This window comes from Sorex fumeus, unplaced genomic scaffold, assembly GCF_029834395.1.
Source record: "Sorex fumeus unplaced genomic scaffold, SorFum_2.1 ptg000007l, whole genome shotgun sequence".
In the NCBI taxonomy this organism is placed as follows: Eukaryota; Metazoa; Chordata; class Mammalia; order Eulipotyphla; family Soricidae; genus Sorex; species Sorex fumeus.
This window is the reverse complement of record NW_026606064.1, coordinates 54,713,400-54,736,271: the sequence shown is the minus strand read 5'-3', so window position 1 is coordinate 54,736,271 and position 22,872 is coordinate 54,713,400. Positions and strand designations below refer to the sequence as shown.

Below are 22,872 nucleotides of genomic sequence, written 5' to 3'. Positions count from 1 at the left end.
TATGAAGAGAAAGATAGACATAAAAGCAATTACCAAAAAGAGACATTCAATTTAGATATATTCATACATATCTGTGATATGAATATATGCAGATAGATTGTGCACATTTGTAAATATGCAAATATTACATATATTACTAAGCACGGTCCTCCTGTTGTTCATCAATTTGCTCGAGCGGGCCCAGTAATGTCTCCATCATGAGACTTGTTGTTACTGTGTTTGGCATATCCAATATGTCACGGATAGCTTGCCAGGCTCTGCGGTGCGGGCGAGATACTCTCGGTAGCTTGCCCGGCTCTCCGAGAGGGGCGGAGGAATCGAACTCGGGTCGGCCATGTTGGCCGCTTGTAAGGCAGATGCCCTACCGCTGTGCTATAGCTCCAGCCCATTACATATATACATATATAATAATATATACTCCCAAAATATTGAAAATTAAATAAGAAAAATTTATATATTTATAATATATTCATATATTATATATTGTATACAATAAATATATATTTATATATTATATATAAATATACTTATTTATCATTAATGAACTGATTGCACAGGAGGCAATGGTAAGATACACCATTAACTTATATTAAGTTAATTTATTCTAATTCTTCATGTGATTTCTATTTCCTCAATAGTTGTGTCACTCTATGTGACAATACACCATTATTTCCAAGTGATTATAAAAAAATTAGTCTCATTATTTTTGACATTGGAAGAAATGAATGTTTGAAGAAACCTACTATAATAGTGGGAACAACTCAATGAACATATTAATTACATTGGAATAAAACATATTTCAGGGATGTGTTCTAAGTTTTTTGTGCATATGTTTATCTGACGTTTTAGAAGATTTAAAAAGCATCTTTGTGACATGCAGTTTTAATGAGGAATAGTTTTTCTATAATATTTAAATGAGAAGAAACTATGTTAACAAGCATGTGCTACAACCAAGTTAAGACACGATGTTGGGTATCCAGGTCAAAATCAATAGTGATCATTTGTTCTTCACAGGCTCCTAAGAAAATCAGAAATCCAGAAGTAGTAAGTAGATATTAAGAAAGCACAACTGAGAGAAACAGACAGAATTTAAGGGAATTAGGAAAAGTATGTCTAAGACTAGCTGTGCTAGAGAACCTCAACACAGGGTGAGATAATCCCAGTACAGTACATGTAGAACTGATGAATCATAATAGTAAATAACTGGTAGCAGGATATACAGACAGGGCTTTCTCAGAGGAAGTATTTGGGTATAGCATAGGATTTTATTTATAAAACTGTGTAAACACTTTTAAAAGTATACCACTTTATAAAGCATAATTCTTATCTGTTAGGCCAATTAGGAGAATGGCTATTTACAAATAACTAAACACATTAGAATGAAGGGGGCTTTCTCCACAGTAATGGCTAAATGATGACAGAACTCTTACACTTTTCTGACAGAAGCAAGTTTCTTAAACCACTTATGGCTTTATACAAACTGCCATACATTTTGATAAAATGATAGTGATTTGTTTGGAATAATCATCAAAAAGTCTGTTGCAATTTACTACGCATTACATAATGTGAACGCAGAGAAAAGCTAAACCAAAAATTGTGAAAAGAAAGATATCAAGAAAGACATTTTGTTATAGAGTTAAGTGACCTGAAATGTTTTGAGTGCATGTCTGAATATACTCAATAAGGAGTAAGTAGAGTATCAACAATCTTACAGACTAATAAGAGGATACAAAAGCTTAGATGGTAAAAAGCCCTTTGTAAGTTGCAAATTGCTGTACTAAGTAAGTTATAATAACCTCAATAAGATGTCCTATATCAAACTGTCAAAATCAAACAGGTTCTTGAAGACCCAGACAGGAAGAGAGCAATCCTTCTCACACTTTTCCACCAAGTACAGAAAAGGACCCTAGGATCAGGCAACACAGCTGTCAAGTGCTCAGACTATGAAGGAGAGCTTGTGAAAGTCCAAGGTTACGAGTTTACAGGGAGCAGTTCCTTACATTCTGCATCCTGCAACCTTGCCTCACCAGAGGCCTGCCCCAAGTGCTGCAGATAGAGATGCAATGCACAGATGTTGGGAGCTTAGCCTAAGGTAAGAACAGAATGTGTGTGTGTGTGTGTGTGTGTGTGTGTGTGTGTGTGTATGTGTCAAACTCCATATTATATCTGAATATATATTTCTGTTTGAATTCCACATACATCTTTTTATTTTTTAAAAAGGTGGAAAAAATTGCTGTCCACATTTGAAGAAACAAGGTCATATAGACCTTAAAACTTGAGGTGCCTTCTTACATATATAATTATACATATTTGCTTAACATATTTTAGACATTATGCGCATTATGCATATGTGCCTCATACACCATGCTTACATAGCAATGATCATGCACTACTAAACTTTTTATACTATGATTATAATATCAAGAGCATATACATCTCAACTCAAAAACAGCCCTAGAATAAAATTAAAAATTATATTATAAAACTATTATCTAATTGGAGTCTGAAGTGACAATTCAGGGGTAAGTCATATGTCTTGCATGTGAACAGCCCAGGTTCAATCCCAGGTATCCATTATGGTCCCTGAGCACTGCCAGAAGTAACTCCTCAGTTGAGAGCCAACTGAGCATCAACAGGTGTGGGCCCCCCCCAAAAATGAAACAAAACAGAAAAAACAAACCTAATTTTGTAGTAACAGACTCTATATAGTTCCATTATGAATATTTTTTATACTGAAAACTGATCTCAGGGTCAGAGAAATTATATAGTGGGTATGGTGCTGGCCTTGCATGTAGCTGACCTGAGTTTGATCCCTGGAACCATCTACAGTCAGCTCCATATATGCAACTGCCAGGAGTGAGCCCTGAGCCCTGAATCAGAAGTTAGCCTTGACACTAATAGGTGTGGCTCCACCCCCTGCCCCCCAAAAGATATCTGATCTGTTCAACCTTGCTTTCAACCAATTTTTTCTATTATCATGAAATACTTTGAAACCTGAACTGTAATAAAGTATTAATTCTATAAACAGAATGAATTGCTCAGGGACTCCACCTATTCCTGGGAATCAAACCAGAATCCTCAGAGTGCAAGGTAAATATCACAGCGCCTATACTCTCTCCCTAGTCCAGATAGCACAGCGGGTAGGGCGTTCGCCTTGCACGCAGCCAACATGGCCGACCTGAGTTCGATTCCTCGCCCCTTTCGGAGAGCCCAGCAAGCTACCGAGAGTATTTGATATGCCAGACACAGTAACAACAAAGTCTCCAATAGAGACGTTACTGGGCCTGCTCGAGCAAATCAACGATCAACGGGAGGGCCTTTACCTTTACCTTTACCTTACCTAGTTAATTTAGTAAACTAATGCTGATACTGAGCTGGAGCAATAGCACAGAGGTAGGGCGTTTGCCTTGCACGCAGCCAACAAGGCCGACCCGAGTTTAATTCCTCCGCCCCTCTCAGAGAGCCCAGCAAGCTACGAGAGTATCCCGCCCGCACGGCAGAGCCTGGCAAGCTACCTGTGATGTATTCGATATGCCAAACACAGTAACAACAAAAGTCTCCAATGGAGACTTACTGGGCCTGCTCGAGCAAATCGATGAACAACGGGAGGACAAATCTTGGTTATCACAAAAATCTAAAAAATGCTGATACTACTAAATGACATATATATATATATATATATATATATATATATATTTATTAGTGAGACACCATGAGGTACAGTTGTAGACTTACAAATTTTTGTGCTTGGGTTTCAATTATACAATAATCAAATACCCATTCCTCCACCAGTGCCTATTTCCCACCACGACGGATTCCAGTATTCCTCCCATCCCCCATACCCCCTTCCCACCCTGCCTCTGTGGCAGGGCATTCCCTTTTGTTCTCTCTCTCCTATTGGGTGTTGTGGTTTGCAAAAGAGGCAATGGGTGGTATATTTTAAACTAACTTTTTATACCCCTTCTGGAAATTATATTGTCACTAAACTTAGAATATGGCACTTTTGTCTTTTTCCTCTGGAAAAAAACTGCATTCTTTACATCAGTTAATGGGTTGAATAAGGTACATTCAAGTAGACAACAAATTAAAAATTTAACAACTTGAGTTACTTAGCCTTTCACAGCTATCGGTAAACTATAAAAACACACAATTTCAAATGTCAAATTACTTTGTTAGTTAATAGGTTTAAAATAACTATATAATGCTTAAGTCATGACATAATTAATTCTTCCTACCTATATACCCATTAAACTACTTTCAGTCACAATAAACAATATACTAAAATATTTAACAAGTTAGATGGACAGACAGCTGATTTCTTAAAAAAAAAAGTAACCATATCCTGACCCCTAATGTTATTAAAATTCCAGTTATTAATCCTGTCTTATTGCCCTTTTGTTTTCATAACATTTTCATCAAGGATTAGGGAGATATTGTCAGGCTGGAAAAGCTTACATTTTCTGCTGTGATTCAGAACAGCTGCCATTCTTGTTTGGATAACCCTTCATTCATATTCTTCTACTTGTCCCACATTCCCCACAGCAAAATCACACAAGTTCTTACCATTTTGTGAATCCCCGTAGGGAAATTAATGCCACAATCTATCTCTACTAGTTATTTATTTATTTTCACCAACAGTGCTCTATAAGGCGCCAAACAGATCCAGTGCTACGACCACCTTCACATTTTCTCATCATGGTGGAGAGTCAAAGGCTTTTGTCACAGGGATGAATACAGCAAATACTGAATCTTTACTCTCTCTTTGTTGTTGCTTCCACTTTCAGAAACGGATATAAATGGCAGCAGTAAATGTTAACAGTATCTGCACATTTCAAATGGGTTTTTACTTTACATAGCACTTTCCCCCTCTATGTTAAACCAGAAATCTCATTCAAAGCTACATTATCATGCAGGCTTGAGTATAACTCTATTTTTAAATGCTGTGTTTTCTGTAAGAGAGCTAAGAAAAAAGCAAAGCTAGAGATGGAATTTTCAAGAATGCAAATAACAGGTGAGATTCACTCCAAGACAACATCCACATAATTAGACAAACACATTCTATCTTTGAGTGACCATGTGAGAAATGGAATGGGGGAGAGGATTGGAAAGTGGTGTACTTTGTTAAAATCATTCCTATGATGTTAACACAAATAAATGCCAGGCCCCTAGTCTCTCTCAATCTAACATTTAACATTGACACAAGCCAGAGAAAAAAAGTAGAAATAGAAATGGCTAACTGGTAAAGGAATGGTGCCAAATCAGTTAAATATAATTTTGCTGATATATTCGAAAAAGACCCCAGAGAAAAGGTGATAAGAAACTCCTGGTATGATGCTTCACATGGTTTGTGTTAATTATCAACAACCCAACAAGGTCACTGTATGAGGGACTTTCCTTTGGCTTAACTATGTATATAATTACTAAACATGCAAATTACTGCACACGACCACATCTATGTGCCACAGATTGGTTCAGAATTATAGAACGCTTTCCTCTACTTTTAATGATGCAGAAGGAAAACAGCGAAGGCCCCCCCCCCCAAGTTTTATCCTTAGAAAAAAACCAAATCATTCAAAATAGTATTGTTATGGCACAAAAAGAAAGCTGAGGAAAGTCAGGCACTTGCTTGTAACCAGCTGAGCCCTGTTCTACAATACCACCAGGGGGATGCTCCTGAGTACAGAGCCAGAGACAGCCTCTGAGCAGTTGTGAGTGTGGCCCACCCACTCCTCTAACTAAACACACACTCACAAAAGTTCAACAGAGTTTTCTATCAATATTAATCTGGCCCAAATAAAATCATGGTTATAAACTCTCAGTATTCTTCAGAGTTTGCTTAGAATTTAACAGTAAAGAGTTCCTCAAATTAATACTAACCTAATAGATGATAAAACATAAATAAGAGGAGGTAGAGAGATCGCAAGATAGTACAGGGATTAAGTTACTTGATGAGCCAAGTTTAGTTTGATTCCTGATACCACATATGACTCTCTGGGCACAGAACTAGGAGTGACTGCTGAGCACTGCCTGGTATGGCCCAAAAATAAAAGGAAGAGAAAAAAAGGGGGTAAATGGAAAAAAGGAAGAAAAAGGATTTTGTTAGTACTAGTTTTTGTAGGTTTTATTGTTTTCCTTTTGTTTTTAATTGGGAGAAGGATAATTTATTAACTACAGACTGGAAAGGGTAAACTAATTTGACAAATATGTGGGATAAGGTTTAATCCTTTATAAAAGAGTAATAATTAGGCTGGAGAAACAGTTGTGTTTGCCTTGCAAGCTGTCAACCCAGGTTCATCCCCAGCATCCCATATGGTCCATCAAGTACCACGAGGAGTAATTCCTACGTCTAAAGCCAGGAGTAAGTCCTGAGCATCACCAGATGTGACCCCAAAACCAAACAAACAACAAAAGAGTAATAATTTATAGTATAAAAATCATGAAAACAGAAAGAACACTTCTATTCAAAAAAAAACTATTGTGTTCCGTAATAACCATTTAAATATAAAGTAAAGTGGGAATTCCATGAGTTAAGATATTCTAAGCATGGAAGACGATCTTACCAGTCTGCTGAATCAGTGATTGTGGCCTTAGCCCAGGTTCCAGCATCTGTTGTCACGAACCCCACATCATCATGGGAACTGGAAGAGGACTGGTCAGAGAGATGAGGAGGAAGAACTGCTAACCTGTCATCTTCAATAATGACAGTGTCATCCTGAGGCATGTTCACTGTGGGGGACAGCTGGTATTTACCTGTCCAGTGAAAAAAGAAAAAGAAATTCTAGACATCGATCTTTGTGCTTAATTTATCAATGTTAATATTTTGTTACATTAGGAAATGTCTCAATTGCCACACATCTGCTCCTCCTGGTAGGACAAAATAGAATTGTGTGTGTGTGTGTGTGTGTATTTGTGTGTACACATATATATATATATATATACACACACACACACACACACAATATATGTATGTATATTCAAATAACTGTTAAATGAGACCTCTTGTCTATTCCTTACTCTAATGTATCAGCAATATAACCCCAGGCATATATGCAACTTCAAGGAACTAAATTTCCCAAGACAGGGTTAAAGAGCCATAACATGGATTAAAGTGCTTGCCCCATGCAGCCAGTTCTGATCTGATTCACAGCACCATACATGGTCCCCAAACATGACCCTGAATCAGGAGTATCCCCTGAGCACAGCCGGGTATAAGCCCCACCCCCAAAACAATGAAATAATAAATAGGCAAATTTTCTAGACCTAAAAAAAAAAATTCTCAAAAATGTGAAAATGCTAGATGAATTTTAAATTGCAGACATTCTATGAGAAATTTCAACAGGAAACAAGGAGGTACATATTAATCATCCATTCATTCATTTGCTAGGTGTTTAGCACATGAGGTTAGAAGACCTCATCTTAGTGAGGGAGACAAATGTGCGGAAAGTGATCACTCATTGGTACTGGGACTGGCAAAGGCAGTGGAGCATGTACAGACTGCAATGGCTGCGAAGGCTGAAGGTAGCAGATGTTGGGGGATCTCAACAGACTTAACACCTGACTCATGCATCCAATGTCTTCTCCATTGGGAGAAATGATGAACCTGATTTCAAACCGGGACAATAACATCATTATGTGTGAGACAGTCAAAAGTCCACCACTGTACGCAGGGACACATCAAACAGAGGCATGCCAGAATCAAATTTCCAGTGGGAAATGGCAGGAAAAATTGATCACAATTTGCCTGCTCAGACGGTTTTAGACCATGCGAAGGGAGCTTTCTTTCATATTCTGGTTTGTCCAAATACAAAAGAATGTAAGATAAGAAAAGATCATTGTATTACTATAATGCAAACACTAAAGTTCGTAAGTTTGTAAATGTACCTCATGGAGAGTTCACTAATGGAAAAAAATAAAACCAAACTCAGAATTGTCTTTACTAATTTGTTTCTTTTAGGAAAAACCGCTTGCTCAGGTTTATGCATCAGCATGGAACTTGTTTGTTTCTTTTTCAAAAAACTGGGTAACTTTATGACTCGAGGTCCTAAATCCTTAAAGATAAAATTGGGTCCAAACGTTGTCATCTTCTTCCTCAAAACAGTTAGTTCCTCTGGTTTCCTTCCCAAAATCTTCTGCCACACTTATGAGTAAAAAATAATTTATCAAAAAGAACCGTTGATAGGGAATTTTATACAGAAATGTATATTATGATATGAGTATGTCACAGACCTGTCTCACAATAAGTTAGAAGACAGGACAATATCTTAATAACCTTACAGAAGGATAGAAAATCTCAGATTTTAAGTCCAATGTACAAATCTGCTTAGTCAACTATACTGATTCCTACCCAAAACAAAGAAGTTCTGTACCTGTCCAACATTTTACACCTGGTTACTCTTCATTTATTAGAGTTTATTTTAATAATAGCACAACAGTTATGAATAGTTTAAGATTTTAAAAATTGGTCCTTTTTTGGAAAAGATATTTCAAGCATAAGCCTTTGAGACAGGAGATGTAAAAAACCCAGTGTAGAGCACGTTTTCCATGTTTAAAGTCCATGGTTTGATCGACAACACCAATCAATCGATAGGCCAATCAATATAAAAAAAAAGTTCTGAAGGATGTATAAATTATGACTTATTCTAGCACAACTTTGAGAATTTGGAGACTACATGGATATATTAAAATTTTTAACGTATAATGTTCAAAATATTTCAGTACAGGAAAAAAACTACGTGTCTTTTCAAAACACTACAAAATTCAACTTGCAAGAAATTTCAAATTCATTATTTAGAACTCCCCAATTATAGAAACATTAACTTCATTGAAATCTGTACTTAAATTTCCCAAGGAAAACCATTTTGATTTGAAATGCATGTATTTTAGCAAATGGTGGGAACTAGCAGTCTTTTATGAGTGCTCATGACAAAAAATATGGCAAACAAGATTTATTGTATTCCTTTACTAAATTAAAATCACATGTGCATTCCAATTTATGTCTAATTTAGCATAGACGTACCAAAAAAATAAAACCTATTCAATAAGCTATCATCTATAAAAGGAAAATTTTCTAACACACATATAGACAAAATTTCCTTCTCAAGATACTTCCTTTTCTCAAAAAGGCTTTACAAAAAAAGAAAAAACAGGGTGATCCAGGCTCATCCCAACTGATGGATAACTACTGATAAGAACAACTATCACAGTGTTCAAATCAAGTTCCCAGAAAAACAAAAACAAAATTTATTAGAAATAAAATTTATACTGTAATCACAAAGCACTCATCATTTACAGCAAAATTTAAAATTATTAGGCTTAGAGAATATAGACAAAAGACAACCAATAAGTAATACAGAAATCAAATTATTCTTTCATAATGATCTTTTTTTATACTGTGTAGTTTAGGGTAGAAATATTTTATCTTAAGTCCTATACATTTTATGAATTTATTGTAAGACATACTGGTATTAGTAGAATTTATTGTAAGACACAGTATTTTTCTCTCACTGTGATTTGGTAGGGCAATATTCAAAAGAGCTAAGAGTCATTTTTTTATCAATTTTCCACTTCTTAACAAGCAAGTCAGGGATATAGTTTTGGTACTTAACTCAAGAAATATATTGTGGGTAATGAATGATTAAACTCTCTTGCTCTATATTCTACTAACTTCCACCCAGACCATACCATAATCTCTCAATCAAGCTTACAAGTATGGTACATCAGAAAATTGAAATCTTGAAAGCAACCTTGAAAAAATTTTGACTGTTTTTTTTCTGAAAAAAAAATTTTTTTTTCTTTTCTCACTTAGTTAACCAACAGCTACAAACTAAGGTTTAAATCAGTTATTACCTTGCAGAGAAGTGAAACAATGAGATACAGAATGTTTGTTTACTAAACATTTATTCATTGGTACATTTACAGAGAAGGTGATACCATGCATGACATGAGGAACAGATGAAATGAGGAAAATTTTTGCCAGTGATTATTCTTGCAATTAAAAAAAAAATCCTTAATGTTCCATTTCTTTATATTGAATTCCTAACAAGATGGAATAATTTTGAACATAAATTTTCTAAAACTAATCACAAATTTATGAATATAAAAAGTACTATAAATTCTAAAATAAATACAGTAGATTTTGGTTTTGCTTAAAACAGAAAAATTCTCTAGATAACAAAGAGTTGGAGGGAAGATGAAGGTCCAAGAGTCAATTTGTGGTGCATTTGTATATAGTTTACATAATGGCAAAAAATTAACTATTGGTATTATTGCTATTATTATTTTATTAAAATAGTCCAGCTAACTATAAAATATTTTTGAGGCTTTTAAAAAATGAATTTTAATGTAGGCTCATTACAGATTGTGTTCTAATGAACGACCAGGATGAATCCTTTCAAACCGAGAACAGTAGAAAGTCACTCCATTACAGATAACATTTTGAGAAATCTTTGGTCATATCTCTGGTCCTTCTCACCCAAAGCTAAAGAAATCTATTGGACAGAGTACTCTGGGAAACTTAGAACTCAAAAAAATAACTACAATTTTGGTTCAGAAACACAGAAACTTTGCACCTTCAGATTCATCAGACATATGTTTGGTCTATAACTCCCCAAATGAATGATAAGCAGGCTGGGTACTTCAGTGATTATCTTCCCAAATTTCTGGATCAAGAATAAGTTCTGGAAACTGTCTGATGTCTGTTGCTTAGAAATGTGTATACAAACTGAAGCTAATGAAGAAAAAAATCCATAGATATCACTAACACTGTCTAATCACAGTATTCCCGCACAGTGGGCTATTTTAAGAAATAGGAAATAGCCAAAAACAAACAAAACAAAAATCTTCATGCGATTTTGGATCTTAGATCTTTTATTTGTGAAGTGGGAAAGTGTGGCTAAAAATAAGTCCCATGTTTCCAACTCCAACATCTTTTCCATTTTGGGGGGTATTTTGTAGAACTGTCATTTCTGAGATTTATTCCCACAGAAAAGAACCAGAAAGTTTAATATGACCTATGTCCTAAAGTCCTACAGATTCTATAAAAAACAGTTTATGTGAACACTTACACTGTTTGTATAAGAATAATTATTTCTTAATCTGATCAGCTGAAATTTTGAAATAAAAGTGATTTTTAAATCACAGCAGAAAATACCACCATCTATACCAGTGTCTAACCAAGAATCATTCAAAACATACAGAAACCAATCATTAACCAAAAGAAGACCTGAGAAATCCATGCACCTAGATACTATATAAAACAATAGAAATTAATTAAAGTAATAGAAATTCAAGTTCCAATACCTTATGTTTGTTACCCTCTTTTGATATTTTATTTGCAACAAACATAACTTTAACTGGGAAATGACTTTGTATTAGTTTGTTATGATTCAACAGTACCAAAAAAGGCACTGAAATGCTAATTTTTCCAAATAGTATATTACAGATACACAAATTCACAAAACTCAAGATAAATCAAATGAAGCATATATATTTATCTGGACGAGCCAAAACTATATAGGTCAGTAGTTCCTAATACATGTATAAAATTTGTCTAGAGAAAATATTTACCTCATTCACAATCAATTTGGCCTAGCACCAAAGGGGAAAGAGTCTCTCAGGACACCCTACTGGGCCCCAAGGGGCATGCAAAGTACATCTCAAAGCACAAAGCATGGAAGGAAGTTACTGTCCTGGAAGAAGCATCTGGAGCTTTAAAAGTCCATTACATCTTTACAGAGGGAAGGGAAAACAAAGTCAACTCTAATGCAATTTTAGGAAGACCAATGAAGTCAGAGCTAATAAAATCAAGGAAATAGACCATGAAGAAACTGAAGGAATCCTCAACCTGTATACAATATTGCAAAAGGTCACTAGGCAAATTTGGGTTTTTTTATTTAAGTTTAGTTTTTCGCCTTCCTCTGAAGCATCAGGGATTGGAAGCAGGATGCAGGTTACAGGAACTGGTGAACCAATGGTCTGATTCAGTATGGCAAGTCCTATGTTCCTATAATAAAGGGGAAATTACAGCAAATCACTTTGTATGCACACAGATCCGGAGACATATGCACTCTTTCTCTCTCAAGGGATCTGAATTTTCACCAATAAGAAGTTATTTTAACAAAGGCGAAGTTTACACCAAAGCCAAAAGAATGCGGAAGCCCACAACAGTGAAGAAAGTTACCATTAACAAGCAAATATTAATGTGATCTAACTGCACCACCAAGACTGCCACGTAAAAGGCGTATATCACTTTTAGCTTCATCTTCAACTTTCACTTAGGCCTCACAGACAAAAAGAAAAACATTTCCAAGGTAAAATTAGAGAGTTGGAACATCTAAGTTGTATGTGAAACAAAGTAAGTTAAAAATTTAGTAATTTTCCAAACTAGAAGCCTAGAAGGATTAGAGGGAAAACAACAACAAATTCTACTTGCTTATGCATTCTTTCCTATCATGCACAGTAGAAATTTGTTTGAAAGCAGAGATTGTTTCTTAGTATCTGTAGTAAAACTATGTATATCTTGCCAGTAGCAGACTTTCCATAAAGACCTACTGATAAGTATAAGTAGTTTTTGTTCCTATGTAGTTTCATAAAGAAACTTGAACTGTACTGAATCTGCATTAAGTATATGAAGAAAAGAGTTAAATTGAGGGTCTGTTTTTATAGTAGAGCCTTACAAAAAATACCAGCAATAAAAGTGTTTTATGTCAGGTGGTATTTTAATCAAAACAGCTTCTGATATTTTAAATTTGAAAACTCTCGCAAGCTAATCCCAAGATGAGCAACTCAGTAAATCCAACCACTCCTGTGGCAAAGCAAGTCTTTATTAACTGGATCTGTTAGTAGAAAGCAGAAATGCTGCAGAGCAAGTGCTAATAACCTCATTACCCACTGGGGGCCATGCAGACAGTATGGTGTTGAATCCAAACAAAGGATGCAGAAAACAAGATTCAGGATTTTAAAATGAAAGCTTTGCGAAAGTAGAAATGCAATTATAATATGGTAACCTGCTCCTAAGTAAAAATCAAGTAAATGTGAATACTTCATAGACATGTATTATACACACTATATATTATTAGCATGTGAATATGTTTTCTCTTTCCAAATAGTATGCTAGCCTGAGAAATATGTAAATCATTGAGCCTTCTTTATAGAAACCACTAAATCTTTCTCTTTTTTCAAACACAGGTTTAGTAAATATCTCACACAAGGTAAGAACAACCTGATCCCTGGAAAACATTTTGGACGATCATTGTTTTTTTTTTTCCCCTTCCATGTTACAGGAGCTAAAACTCACTTAGCAAATCAATGTATTGATTGATTTCTTCGCATTAAAACTCCCTATATGATTATAATAAATCTGGGTTTTTCCCTCCAAAAAGAGTCCTCTTTGCATTAATATCGCATTAATAACCTTTCCACGAACCATTGAAAGCATAAAATAATTTATGATAAACAGAGTTTTACCTGACTCACCCATTATCCTACTGAGTGCAGCATTTCTTGTGGGTGATTCATCAAGTCCCTCGATTCCACTGTAGAGGGAATGGGAAATTCTTCGTTCTCTATCATCCAACATGGTTTCAATGGGCAGCTCTGGTCCAGAGGGGCTTCCAGGTGACTTCGGCTATAGAAAAAAGTAGGGAGGGCATATAGGGGAAATCAGTACTGTAGGCCCATTAGCAGCATGGGGGAATTATAACAACTTGCCCAAGGCCTGCATCCAACTGGGTACCAAATGAACTAGAACTTTTCACCCTGTACCAAAATAATTTGTGATGACAGCTCTGCCTAATGACCAACTTTCTGTGCCACTTTACACTGTGCCTCCCATGAAGTTCTGTCAGATTTCAACCATTGGGGGGAAAATATGTATATTAAAACTTAAAAAAAAGTTTCTATCTTTTTGCTTATCTTTTTCCAATTTGACTGTTGTATCTGTTGAAGTCAATTTAAATTATAGTTTACTTCAGAATTCTCTGTGATCCATTGCTCAATACAAGGCATGTTTTGCAGAATGAAATTTGGATTTTAACTATTCCTTCTGTACCCAGAAAATGTAAATACACCTAATGATTAGCAAATATTTGTGTGTATATTGGTAGAAACTGCTACCTGCTTTGCAAGATCCAAAGACCATTTACCAGTTCAGATGTCCTGAACAATACATCAGACCTAAACTATGTTAGAAATCAGGAATAGTCTTAACTTACATATCAGATATGTTCTCTACTGAAAAAGCAAGAAAGGTTAATTTCTATTGCCAAACATTAAAACTGAATGTGTCATTCTCTAAAATGACTGCTGAGCTGAAGAGACAGTACAAGGGTTGAGGCACTTGCCTTGCCTGCAGCTCACTTGGTGAAATTCTGGCACCACATATGGACCCCTGAGCAATGCTTGGAGTGATCCCTGAGTACAGAGCCAGGAGCACTGTGGGGTTTTGTTATACCCCCCCCCAAAATAAATACACAATAAAATAAAATGACTGCTCCTTCTACCATCAAATTCTTATTCATAAAATAAAATGAACAAGGACTCTATGCAAGTAAGGCCTTGAAGCAAATCTGCTTTAAGTAAGATTAGAACACACTAGACTAAAGCTCTCCCAATATGGGCTCTGGCACAGCTTTCTGAGTTGAAGCCCATGGACCTTTGGAGGTTTCATTGTTGGTCTGTAGCCAAAGGCAGAGAGGACTGGGGTTGGGGGTGGGAACACAACCTAACAAAGTAGGAGAAGTCTGCACATTCCAAACAGATGAAAACACAAATGTCTCAGTTCCTCAGACTGAACAAATTATTATTGCTGTTAGAAGCTATCATCTGTTTAATATAAATGAGATATTTAATGAAGTTTTGAATTGTGGACTTATCTCTCCCAGTTTGATAAGCACTGGGGAGATGTACTGCATTGAAGGGTCAACACAATTACAATTGGAGGCACGTCAAACTGCAGGAGAATAATAAACTTGCAGCACTAGTGAATTAGACTCAATAAGGTTTAAATTGTGAAATGAGGATTTATTTTATTAGTGTTTTTTAAATTGCAGATTATAACTGACAGCTTTACTGAAAAGTAAATTAAATATTCAGGGTCTCTGGTGTGAAAAATAGAATATTTTCCAAAAGAATACTATGCCTAAATTCCAAAGTACTTTGGGGAGGTAAAAATAAAAATAAACAAAAGGAATCGCCTTTATTCCCTAGGAACAAGATACACATGATTTTTTTAATGAGCATGTACAGTAAAGAAAATTTGCTAGTCAAGACTCTATTTACAAAACCTCCCTGCCGTACAATAATTAATTTTATTATAAGACAGACACATACCCTGTTTGCTTAACAAATACATTTAACTATATAAATCTACGAGTTCTTAGATGATAAAATTCTCTATAAAGCTCCTTCATGAGACACCCCTAAAGATCTCAAGAGGCTACTTTACAATTTTATAAAGTCTAATAAAAATTTCATTAAAAATAGCACATGCAGCAGACTTCCCAGGGAAAAACAAAATGCCTGTTCAGAAAGAATCAGACACTTGAACATTTTCATGGCAAAGTGTCTATACCTCTCTCACCTCCCTAACCACATCCAATTTGCATCTCAAAAAAGATTTAAATGAAGGCATCAACAGTCTATGACATAAATATTTAACAGAAAATACAATGCCTTTTAATTTCTTTTTTAAAAAACTGATTGGGATACACAGTGTTGTTTTAAATCTTTTTTTATGATTTTTTGTTGTGGTAGCAAGAACATGAGTTTCAGAAGGAGACTGCGTCAAGAGGTGTGAGGCAATGCCTAGGAGAACCGTGCCTACAAGAAAGGCAGCTCTGCGCGGTCTGCTAGGCTCACTGCTCCCTGACCCTGGCCTTCTCCTTATATAAACATTCTGTCAAAATTAATTTTAAATTGAGGTAGAAACAAAACTTAAAAACTGTAACTTTCACTTTGCTGTTTGTTGTTCAAAGTGCAAATTTCATAGACATTTTTTGGTTCATTATATATCTGGTGGAACTCATCAGTGAAAAAAATATTCTTTAGTCCCAATTCATGATGTTTGGATACCCTTATCATCAGCCTTGTGAAAATAAGAATGCTGGGCCCAGATCGATAGTACAGGGGGTAGGGTGTTTGCCTTGTAGGTGCTGGCCTAGGTTCAATCCGGAATCCAATATTGTTCCCAGAGCAGTACCAGGAGTAATTCCTGAGTGCAGAGCCAGGATTAACCCCTTAGCACCCCCAAGTGTGACAAGGAAGGAAGGAAGGAAGGAAGGGAGGGAGGGAGGGAGGGAGGGAGGGAGGGAGATAAGAATGCCTTTCACACACTAAAGAAAACTGAGCTAGAGAGGGAAATAAGATAATTCATCTTAATAGGAGTGTAGAGTAAATCTTATTTCTAGCATAGAAATGTGTATCACAAGTCAAAGACTATCTTCTCATTTTGAATCAGGCTTTTAAAATCACAATGCGGCCAATTTTGAAAGAAATTAATAAGGTAGGTGAATAATATTTAGGTAAACTAATATTTATTATAATTTTATCTACAAAGATACAAATACCAGGACTAACCTGAATATCTAAAAACATTGTAAATATAGTCTGCTCTTAAAAATGAATTCAAATGAGCACAAATTTCTTTTTTATTCAAAAAATCAAAAGAAAACAATTGAAAATAATCCAGTGGGCTTGCCTTTCATTATATAATTAGCCCATCATTGGTTTCTTTTAAAACATGAATACAATTCCTGTGGAGTTGAGCTAAATCTAATGTTGTTGTTAGTATGCATTAGTGGGTCAAATGCTATCTTTCATATAAAGAAAATGGACCCAACCATCTTTATAATAAACACTGCAAAGTTGGCATGGGTATGGCACTAATCCTCCTCAGAAAATGAAAATCTGGAGCCTCATTAGCAATTACCATGGACTTGTTATTTGATATTTAAGTCTTTAAAGACTTTAGTCTGTTCTGTTCCTAATATCTGGTACAGAGCAGCAACTGGGTAAACAATTATATGAATAAATTTATTAGTGAATGACTGATATTTTTCAAAATAGCTAAGATATCTTAAGCACACAAAGACTCATGGAAGTAGTTCTATAAAGCCAATGGCAGGGTATAATGTTAAAATGAGAAGAAATATGAGCCATATTATAATTACATATTGGAGAAAGCACTAACATCCAGGATGGGAAACACAAAACAGTAAGAAAGGCAGGGATTTCCCAGGATGGGAAACATAAAACAGCAAGAAAGGCTTTGGAGAAGAGAGATAGAAGTGCAAAGGCCCCATTCAAGACTAAGTAAGAGGCTATGGTACATAAGCACAATGGAATACTACTTGACCTTAAGAAATGATGAAGTCATGCATCTGCTGATACATGGATGGATATGGAAAGTATCATGGGGAACTAAATGAGGGAGAGAGACACAGAATGATCTCACTCATATGCAGATTATAGTAGTGAAAGGACTAATACCCAAAGGTAATAGAAACAAGAGCAAGAGAAATGGTATTTAGTAGGAAGCTTGGCAAGGTGTGGGGAGAAAGGGAACATTTCAGGGAAGGCACCACTATGAGAGAGATAGAGGGAAGCATTTACTCAGGACAAGAACTGGGTATTGAATGGAAGTCTGGTGATAGGCGTGATGCTCTATTAATAACGTATTGTAAACCACCTTGCCCAAAAGGGAAAAATTAGAGAAAAAGAAAAAAGTCCCAGGCATAGAGACAGGCTGGGGGGGTGGGAGGAAGAGTGGAGACATAGATGGCGAAGTGGACACCAGTGAAGGGAATGGTGTTGGACTATTGTGTGCCTGAAACTCAGTAACAAAAAGCTTTGTAACTCATGATGATTTAAAGTTACAAAGTTGTTTTAAATATCTGTAACTTCCATGTACGTCCACACTGAACTTCCTTCACATTCTCATGTAGGCAACGGTAAGGATCAGAGGGTAGAAGGAAAGCTAAGATGTCATTCTACAGACATGTGGCTGACCCAATGATGAAACTGCCTCTGATGTAAAGACCTCTGCAGTCATTGTAGATTATCTTCCAGCACGAATAATATAAATTGCCCAAACAACACAATCAAAGTCAATTAGGCCCACACAGACCCACAAAAGGAATAGACACCTTGCTTCTAAATTACTCTGGATCTACTTAACCTTGTCTCCATTAAGCAAATAACTTGACCTTTCTGCATTAATTTCTTAATACATAAAATGAATAACATAAAAAATGATACCTGAAGTTCCTTCCAATTTCAGTATAACTTTCTAATTCTAAGAGGATTAAACCGGAAGAGAGACTACATTTTCAAGTAGTCCTTATGACTAAATCCTTCAGCATGGGGTCTAAGTCAAAAGCACAGCTGGGCATATTCTCTACTGGCTTTCCATGAAATCACTTCTAACGTGACTTACCATAAAAGTGAATGACATCTAATAATGAAAGGACCTGTAACAATGTTGAACTGCAGTCATTTCCCCAAGCCTTAATTTTCTTAGAACATTTTTCTATAATTCTCCTGAACAGGTTCTATTCAATAGTCAAGTTCTGAGTCCCCTTCCCAACTTCTTCATGGTCTTCCCTAAATTCATTGTTGACAGGAAGTGATGACTAACTTTTTTGTTTCTTGCTTTAGATATTCTGTACAATTAAAAAAAGAAACATACATGGACAAAAGAAACTTTGTCCTGTGGCTGAGGAGATAGTTCAAAGGATTTGCTTTACATGCAGGAAGCCCCCTGAGCACTGCTGGAGAGACTAATGAGGACCACTCTGGCATGCCCCTGAAAACTACAAGCTGTGGGCCCAAAACAGAATGTGGGGGAGGGGAAAGGAACTATTTTCCCCCCAAAATATAATGCATTCTCCAGGGACATTAAAGCAAAGTGAAATGTGCTTCTTTATCACTTCAAAGAAAAAATCAATGTCCATGAAATGTTTTCAAATCTACTTAAATAATAGCAACAGGTCTAAGAAAGCAAAGGAAATGTAGGATCACTAACCAAAAAAATTATTGTTACATGTTGGATAATTTTCTTAGAACTTTAGTCTCTAACAGAAAGAAGTTCTTCTAAAAGAGCAGGAACAGCTCTCTAGAACTATTTCTCTTGTTATTCAATATGTAGTTAGGTATCAGGTTCTGGGAGAGATCCTTGTGATGGAAGGATATGGCAGAGCTAAGGTCCCAGTATGCAGAATTGACTGCTATCGAGAAAGAAAACCAAAGAGGAAACAAAAACAGTGAAAGAGGCTACATGCATGATAAATAAACAGAACTATAAGAATACTTTGGAGGAGAAGACTTACATCTACATTTCTAGGATAAGGCAAGGACTGTGGAAAGAGCTGAATTCAGACAGTTACTTGGGGCATGGAGAAGAGAGCTGGAAAGACTGAGAAAAAAAAAAACAACTAAAGATAGCACTGTCCTCCCGTTGTTCATCAATCTGCTCAAGCAGGCCCAGTAATGTCTCCATTGTGAGACTTGTTATTACTGTGTTTGGCATATCGAATACATGACAGGTAGCTTGTCAGGCTTTGCCATGTGGGCGAGATACTCTCCATAGCTTGCCGGACTCTCCGAGAGGCGGAGGAATCGAAACCGGAGCGGCTGGACTGGCTGTGCAAAAGGAAAGCCCCCTACCGCTGTGCTATCGCTCCAGTTAAAGATAGAAGCTACAAAAATAGGAAAGGCATTTGAGGGTAAATAGTTATGCAGGATCTATTGCTTCAACTTCTGAAGAAAGGTGATACCAGTTATAAGGCGGAGGTGTAGGGCATGGGGGTGGGGAGTGAGGATGTGGAAGACACACCTTACAGGGAAACTGGCTTTGGACAAAAAAAAGCACAAATTTGGGGGCAATCTGCTAACTAGGGAGAGAGACAACAATGAAGACCTCCATGAACAGTTGGACAGAAATGTGGGGAACTAGAATAGAGAGAAGAGAACTGAGGGCTGGAATCAGAATGATGGGATTTTTCCAAACATTGCTGGTACTTGAAGAACAGGAAGTGACTATCACCCAGGAAACATGTGAACTTATGAAGAAACAGACTGTAAAGAGCTTTGTAAAACACAAACAATAAAAAGAACTGTCGCAAAGGTGTTGTATGGGGATAAAAGCTGGTGAAATATGGGAAGAGGTGAAACCAAGCGTGAAGATTTGGAAATGAGTTTTCTAAAAAACAAAAACAAAAACAAAAAAAAACCCTTTTAATATATAGTAATACCACTTTTATTTTAAAAGGGGGGTGGGGAGTGAGGGATGTGACAAATGCAAATTCTCCTTTTCTTTGGCTTGAAGTTTAGTATGTAGATCCCTGATTTAACTATGAGTGACTAAAGTGAGATTTTGTGATATTGTCAAAGACTGGACCACAAAGTTGAGTAATAGGCCCAGGAGGAGAGAAGCCAAGCACATTATTCTGGCTTAAGGTTTACTCAAAACAAAACACCCTATGCTTATATCAATATTTACTGTAACATAATTTACACATATTCTCCCAGTAATTCAGGGAGATGTTTTTCCAGAAGTAATATATAACTTCAACGGTAGCAAAATCATGTCTTATGCCTTATGGGAAGCTGAACTGAGCTCTCTGTCTTCATATAATTCTTCAGTTAAACCCTATCAGTACAAAAGACTTCTTGCTAGTATTACAAAGAAAGCACAGTGCTCGTCATACTTTTTTTTTGATATAATTGTTTTATAAGCTTTCGGGATCCAAAGAAATAGTAATAACTAGCAATGTATGAAAATGATACCATAAGGAATATTGAATATTAAAGTCTATTACTGTCTATTGCAGCTGTTCCCTTACTTAAATCATTTTCATTCAGAGAAATTCATATGCAAAAGTGAATGAGACACAAAGATACTTCAGCGGGATTCCAATTTTATGTCTTTTACAGGGCATCGGGGAATAAAGTCAGTGCTTTACCAAAACACAATCAGACTAGTACAGGTTTCCTTTCAAGTGTTTGGGGAACAATACTGAATACTCAGAATCAGAGAAAAGTCATTTTGTGATATTCAGTATTTTCTTTCAAAGATGAAATTTAGAAGGTGTTATGCATTTCAGTTTGTGGTTAAAAAGACTAAGAATATAGTATGTTCAATAGAACAAAAGTTCCATGAGAGAAGGAACCCAATATGTATCATTTACCACAGTGTCCCCACAAACTAACACATTTTCTAAAAATAGTGCATGCTCAAAAATTATGTCCGATAAATATGAGGCTATGAAATGTGAAGTTATTCCATTTCAGAAAATGATCTAATACAGGGAAGTGTATCTTGCAAATTAAATATTGAGCTTTCTTTTTATACAACAATTTAGAGAAGTTAATAATATGGCAACCAATAAAAAATTATTATTAAAAAAAAATATCACCAGACCATCAGTCTACTGTGAAGGAGTAGCATTTATAGCATCTAATGAAAGTGAAAGTTTTCATGCTCCACAATTTGAGAGTTTCAGTTAAGGTTACACCTTCATTGATTCTTCATTACTTCCCTCCTGACTTTTACATACATAGAGGTGCTCCAGGTATCTATGCCAAAATCTGTGTTTGAGGGGTCACTCTTGGTGGTATTCAGGGGGCACCGGGGTGGTGCCAAGTTTTGAGCCCTGGATCCCTTCATGCAAAGCATGCATCCAGCCTTTTTATCCATCCCTCCACACAGACATTGGTTTTTGTTGTTGTTGCAGGAAATAATTTGTAACTATTAATTCATTCTCCTTGTATAACTATGAACAGTAAAAATTTAATAAAACAGTTGATAGTACTGCAAAAGGCAATCGCTTCTGTAATAGTTACACAGGTGTACATTTTGTTGCAAACTATGAGAATAGATGAAATATCACAACAACCTAAAATATGTTTCATATCACAGAATATGTATTTTTAAATAAAATCATTTTAATATTAATATAAAATCTTCATATTGCATGATATCTTTGTCTTCTCTAAGCGCATTTAAATGTGAGAATTTTCTCAAAAGTGATATATGTAAGAGATTTCAGGAATAATAGAAACAAAAACAATGATCTTTATATTTTCATACCCCAACCATTTAACTACCTACAAAATTTACTTTTTGTTAAGATTTTTATATTAATTATCCTTTTAACTTTCAATATCCCACTCTAGCAGAACATATGATTCTAGTTAATATGTCTTCACTTATTTGGGAAAGCAGATAATGCTCTTCAGGAGAGGAGATACCCTTTCTAGTCAATCCTAATTATACTCCACAGCCTAGGTTTAGAATCCACTATGGCAGTATGAAATAGCTACTACTGAAAATAACAAGCACTCAGGATAAAATACTCAACCATACACAGTAATATTCCATTATCTGTGGTTTTACTTTCCTAGGTTTCAGTTATATACTATAAACTGTGGTATGAAATAATTATACACAATTGGTTATTTGAGCAAGGTAGAGGGATAATGTTCATTACTTTTATTACAGTTGAGCGTTATTTTATAATTGTTATATATCTGAGGCAATACTTAATTTGTGTGTATGCATATATATAATAGGAATGTTGGACACTGCTGAAGGGATGAGTGTACTGGAGGAGGAAGAGGAACTGAGGAACAGGAAGGGAAAATTTACTTCAACAATGTTACTCAAGAGAGATTCCGTATTATGAATTCTGTAGCAGACATTTCATTTCAGATAAATGAACAAGCAATTAGTCTTTCAGTTTCTCTCTCCTAGGGAAAAGAACAGAAATTTTTGGCCCTGAAAAGAATACTATGACCTTGTATCCAAGAAGAGAACCCAGACAGACAAACCTCTGAAGTTCCAATTTGATCTATTCAGTGGGCAATAAAACATCAAGG

The 22,872-nt window shown here is 35.8% G+C and overlaps 1 protein-coding gene across 18 annotated transcripts in view; it reads right to left on the bottom strand.

The window, feature by feature from the left end:
- Positions 1 to 22,872, bottom strand: part of PARD3 (par-3 family cell polarity regulator) — a 668,633-nt gene that overhangs the window by 241,029 nt on the left and 404,732 nt on the right. For 9 of the 18 annotated variants that reach the window (XM_056131187.1, XM_056131151.1, XM_056131087.1 and 6 more), the window contains 2 exons: positions 13,465 to 13,624; positions 6,561 to 6,750 (listed from right to left, as the gene is read on the bottom strand). In XM_056131187.1, coding sequence (XP_055987162.1) covers positions 6,561 to 6,750; positions 13,465 to 13,624 — 350 coding nt within the window. The remainder of the gene's footprint in view (positions 1 to 6,560; positions 6,751 to 13,464; positions 13,625 to 22,872) is intronic. The other 9 variants (XM_056131203.1, XM_056131194.1, XM_056131168.1 and 6 more) reach the window with 1 other exon arrangement.